Here is a 5831-nt window from a genome sequence, read left to right on the forward strand (position 1 = left end):
GGCAGTGATTCAGCCCACTGTGTGTGGCTAAATGTGGACAGTGAATCAGCGCCTCATTTCCTTGTGCCTAACTTAGCAGTGGAGGATGTAACTTTTAAATAGTAGATCTTCATTTGCAGTTTGACCTGGCTGTGAGAATCATTAACTCACCTAATGCATTTTATAAATTAGACTTAGATGGCATTTGTATAATACCAAATGGTCCTGAGCTCATACTTTCATCCCGTATTTATAGCTTTGTACTCAATCATTTTCATTTACTTCAAAACTGAAATTAAAATGCACAGTCTAGAGTAAACAGTTGATCAATAGAGTTGCTGGTGTTTCGCGCCTCAGAGACCGGGTTCAGCACCGCGGAAAGCGCCGCGCCTTTTTTTCAGCCGAGCTCTGAGCACGGCGGGTTGGCTACCGCAGTAGTATATTGTCTTTGAGCCACATGATAATCGTCTGATTGGTCTACCGCTTTTTTTTTTCTTTTTTTTTTACCGGATTTCCATGCTGCTCTCTTCACCACCGCCGTGCTCCGCCCCCCTCTGCGACGTCAGCTGCTGGAGAGCGGACACCAGTGATTTAAATGCGGACAGTGAGGGGAAGGTGTCTGTATGAGGGACAGGAGCGTCTCTGGAAAGAGACGAGTGCATTACAGACTGCCACACGGTGGAGCAAAGCCTAACCAAACTTAAAAAAAAAAAAAAAATCTAACACCCCCCCCCCCACACTCCCCCAGAACTGAGACACAAAGTTTTGACATCCCAACAAACAACTTTTTTACTATCCCACAGTTCTTTTTGGCTCTACTTTTTCCACTTGACATTTCTTTCTACAGCAACAAGTGTTTCTGGCTAAAAGCAACAACTCGCCTAGGCTATATGTTATTCCTCCACACACACAAAAAAATAAATGCCAAAGACATATTAGCTGTCGTGCAGTGCACCGGGGCCGCCCAGTGTGCCACCGCCGTGACACCGGACTGCGATGATCGTGTCCAACGTGAGCTTGAGCGGCTGCGCAGGGGTCAACAGCGCTCTGTGTGCCGGAGCAGGGGAAGGCTCATACCGGACCACCCTCACACCGACAGGGAACCTGGTCGTAGCTGTGTGCCTGGGCTTCATCGGCTCTTTCGGACTTATAAACAACCTGCTGGTGCTCGTGCTCTTCTGCCGCTACCAGATGCTGCGGTCGCCCATCAACCTGCTCCTAATAAACATTTCCATCAGCGACCTGCTGGTGTGCGTACTGGGGACTCCGTTCAGCTTCGCGGCCAGCACGCAGGGAAGGTGGCTCATAGGAGAAGCAGGGTGCGTGTGGTACGGCTTTGCAAACTCTCTCTTTGGTGAGTAGAAATGCGGAATGGTCATATGTACGTTTTGTTTGTGTGTTTCTGTAACAGATGTAGACTACAGGTAGGCTATATTCTTATTTCAGATGTGGTTATGGGTGATAGTGCACCCTAGGCTTTGTATGGATCCTTCCCACAGCACTGCGCGTGTTACAATAGATTATGCTAAGCTTAATTTCTGGGTTCGTAATTTAGGATTTTGAAACATTAGTAGAATATTTGACTCTTTCCTTGTAACGCCCAATGTTACGCGCACGGTGCGTCTTTGTAGCCGTGTGAAACTTTCAGAGAAAAGATGATGTTTGCTTATGCGCCAAATTCGACAGCATCAAACCTCTTGTTCGGTCAGCTGATTAGGTTTACATGCCTCCACATACATGAACAATGTATTTTCTTTCTGTCTTTCTGTTACTTCATTTTGGGTGTGAACCACCTTGCAGTCTGTCACTACAGAGAGTGGTGCAGATTGCCTTATCATCTGTCGTTGTTCGCAAAAACCAAACAAGATAATTCAGCACGTAGAGTAGCAAGTAGATCGATGTTGCGGATCATAGACTTATAGGGTGCAGGTCTATCATCAAGGTCTTTTATGATGTTTTGTCCAGCAGATGAGCGATAAAAACCAGTGACTCTTCCCGGTGCGGAGTTGGTCATTATCTTCGACTGTGGCTGCATGATAGACTGTGTTGAATCACTTCGAAAGCTGCACGTGCATGCATTTTCATGGCATGGAATCGCTGGGGGTATTTATGGAAGCATATTGTGTGCTTAGCGCTCCCTCACAGGCGATTAGTAATTTGTTCAAATGTCATTAGGAACTCTGAAAACATGTCACACAGGACTGTCGGTCGCGATGTGGGTGCTGCACGGACTGTATATAAAACAATGTGCAGAATGCTATTAAATGGCCGCTAAATGCTTGGTACCCTATAGTTTAGTGGCTGTGCCTGAGGCAAGGGAAGCCTCATCGCTGTTCATTAAGCTGCCCTGTGCAGGTCTGGGGTGGGCTACGGGGACACGGTCTCAGTCTATGAACAGGCTATGGCAGATTCAGCATCACCAGCATTTGTTGCAGAATAAAATCACCCAGGGGGAATATGTAATGTGAAAGGGGACGCTGGGTCTATCATTGCTCAGGAGTGCTGATATCGATGCAAATGAGGCACAACTGAGAATAAGGCACTTACTCACTCACCTGGAATCAGTCCAGGCTGGGATGCTGAGCCAAAAAAAAAAAGAAAAAAGCTAAGTGTTCTTTTTTGGATGGGCCAGGGGTGCAATGCAAAAGTTGCAATTAAGGAGTTTTGTATAAAACATAGAGGATAGAGTAATATCCATTTCTCCATAGCATTGCATCAATCAAAACTTCAAATGCATGTAATTTAAGTAATTTGTATGAAATTAGTTTGATGCTAAATTCAAAGGAAGACTCAATGAATGCTTTAAATATAAAAATGCTTTTCTATCATCAGGAGCCCTTGGCCTGTAGCCTGATTTAAAGTTCTTTAATGATCAGGCTTTCTTGCCATCAGTCCCAATAATTGCTTTAAAAGCTTTTCAAACCTGCCAAACAACCTTTGAAGATCAGGCAGCCTGAGATATTGGGTTTTGAAAACACTACTTTCTCGACTCTCAACTCATGGCTGTATATTTTACAAGTTATCTCTTGCTGTCTAATCAAAGTGTAAATTTCAAAGAACATTTGGCCTCTGATTTGAAACCAATACCTCTTAAAGTAATTGTTGCAGAATTTTGGGATTAAAAAACAGACAGGATGTAGTGGGATAAGTCATGTTAGTATAGTAAAATACACTCATTTTTTGTTTGCAGTCAGATACATTAAGCCCTCAGAGTTCTTCTTGTTCATACTGAACACCATGCTTGCACTAGCCCTCAATCTATATGCATCCTATCATATAAAATTCATTGCGTTCTACTTGTCAGACTATAAAAGATAACTGTCTCTCTTTTATTCATGTTTAAATAATTTAGCACGTTTTCATAATTTTTTCGCTTTTTTCCAGCAATACAGACCACATAAATAAACATAGCCACTAATGGCCAGATTCTTTTAAAAATTAATTTCTAATGTTCATTGGTCATTGGAATAAAAATATGTCACCTTTGTGAATGACTTTTCACAGCCTTCCACCCCCTTCACAACATTGACTGCACATGTCCCTAGTCAGCAGCCATAGCTTTTGTCTGATGAAGTTTGTATAAAGGGCTCATAAATTTTGCACAATGAATTCCCTCTTGCTCACTTGAGCGTGCAGAATCTCCTGATGTTTAAAACCATTCTTTAAGTGGAGCAGCTACTGGAAGCCACCCGCAATCTAACCAACACACAAGTCAAATGCCAGTTCTTCTGATACCTGTTGTAACTAAAGAGTTTAGGTATTTGTCCTTACCAAGAGTAGAATTATCACCTGTCCAACTGATGTGAAGTAACAGGGAAAAAGGTGAGGTAAAATAAAGCCTCTGAGACATCTCTTAGTGGTAGTTTTGCTTCTCTTTGTGATAGTTTCATGTCTCTTTGTAGCTTCATGCCTCTTTGTGGTTGTTTAGCAGCTTTGGCGGTAGTTTTTCATTTTCTTCAGGTCAGTTTAGTGTTTCTTTGTGCTAGTTTCGCTCTAAGTGGTCTTTTTGCATCACATTTTGCAGGTCAAGCCCAGGGTAACCAATTTCCCTTTGGGCCCTTGGGCCTGTTTCGGGTAGGTTAATTGAGTAATCCATACAGCAGAGGAAGGAACTAACGATTTACACACATTATACTCAGTGAGTCACAATCATGCAGCATGTGAGTCTAGCAGGCTTTTCCTTCCCTGTCTTTTGTCACCAGGCTGCCCTGTTGCTTTCCCTGATCTACGGCTAAAATCTTCACACAACACGGCGGTTAACTTTACTATATTTAATTTCCTGTTGCTCTTTGATCTGTCAAACCTTCAAATTGAAAACAGACTCCCAAGTGCTGCTTCAACTTCATCTGGGATAAGTTGGCAATTTCCAAAACATAATTACTTCATTTCACTCATATCATGGAGAATAAAGTGAGCCTCCAATGTTTCTCAGTATCTGGATGTACTCTGATTGTATCCACTGTCTTGCTAACCCTAGTGTTATGCCGAGATTAAGCACCATCTGAAGATGGGTAACACTGACATCCACAAGGAGCCAATTTATTATAATCTGTCTGACGGAATTTTGGCTTCTACAAGCTAAAACAGAGCAGGATGTGTGCGTGTGTCTGTGTGAGAGAGAGAGAGAGAGTAAGAGAGAGAGAGATGGCTCGCAGATATCATTAAAGCCTCCATTGGTTATGGTTGAGTGATTCCTCAATGGGCTCATAAAAACAGAGTGAAAGAAAGAGTGAAGGAGGGTCAGAGAAAGGAAAAGTGAAATTGATTGTTTAGATGATTAATGCTCGGTGCATCTTTGACAAAGTGACTGTGTCTGTCTTCACCAAATCTCTCAGAAGTTTTTCTGAATGATCGATGTTCCTTCAAATTAGAGGGCATCACTTTCAATGACAAAAGACATTGTTAGCTTGGTGTTAGGACATCAAATTCCTGCTCCCTCTTTACATTGATTTCAACTTTTTGCTCACCATCTCCTGCTTTTAGCCTATAACGTCTTAGATTTTTGAATGACTGGACAATTGAAGATCTACCGCTTTGACCTCATGCCAAGAGCACAAACTGAAGACAGTTTATGGAGACATGCGTGTGTGTACGTGAATACACTTTCACCCTTTACTTTTCCCTTCGCCATCAGCCTCCTGGCACCAATCTAGCCGCTTCACCTCTTCTGCCCACCTCTTTGCATTTCCCTCTCTATTTTACTGAACTTTGATTGTCTTCCATTAAGCTGTGGAGGAACAGGAGAGGATCTTTTTTTCTGTCTTTCTTTGACACCAGGTCTGCGTGTTCCTGCATACTGTTGGCTGCCACCTCCTCCCTCAAGTGGACTCTGCACACAGTCACTGGATTAACCTTGTACTGCCGGGCCCACTCGGTGCATACTAAAGCCAGATTGCCCTCCTGCACACACACTCACACACATACCAGCACAGATGCTGGCACAGAAATGGATGAACATGTACAGAAAAGAGAAAATGCATATACATATGTGTCACGCAGGCACAGGCAACACCTGACCTGAGTGATGTAAATTTGCTGCAACGCTAAGAAGCCTCAGCAGAGAGACAAAAAAAGAACAATGGCACTGCACCATAAAGGTCAGAGCGAGTGAGCCAACTAATGAGCCTGTGTAATAAATAGTTAACAAAAGAATTGTATTGTGGGTGTCCAGATTGAGTTGGACTTTAGTGTGAATAATTATCGTTGTACACAGAGACTGACATCCTAAAGCGGGCATGATTAATATTAGCCAGACATCTGCAATCTGATGAAAGAGATATATATATATATATATATATATATATATATATATATATATATATATATATATATATATATATATATATATATAT

The 5831-nt window shown here is 42.4% G+C and overlaps 1 protein-coding gene across 1 annotated transcript in view; it reads left to right on the forward strand.

Annotated features, from left to right (window-relative positions):
- Nucleotides 1-975: 975 nt before the first annotated feature.
- The window catches only part of LOC123973142 (vertebrate ancient opsin-like), a 64660-nt gene continuing 59804 nt past the window's right edge, over nucleotides 976-5831 (forward strand). Inside the window, exon 1 of the mRNA XM_046053037.1 lies at nucleotides 976-1333. Within this exon, the coding sequence (XP_045908993.1) occupies nucleotides 976-1333 (358 nt within the window). The remainder of the gene's footprint in view (nucleotides 1334-5831) is intronic.

This window comes from Micropterus dolomieu, linkage group LG06 (genome assembly GCF_021292245.1).
Source record: "Micropterus dolomieu isolate WLL.071019.BEF.003 ecotype Adirondacks linkage group LG06, ASM2129224v1, whole genome shotgun sequence".
Taxonomy (NCBI): Eukaryota; Metazoa; Chordata; class Actinopteri; order Centrarchiformes; family Centrarchidae; genus Micropterus; species Micropterus dolomieu.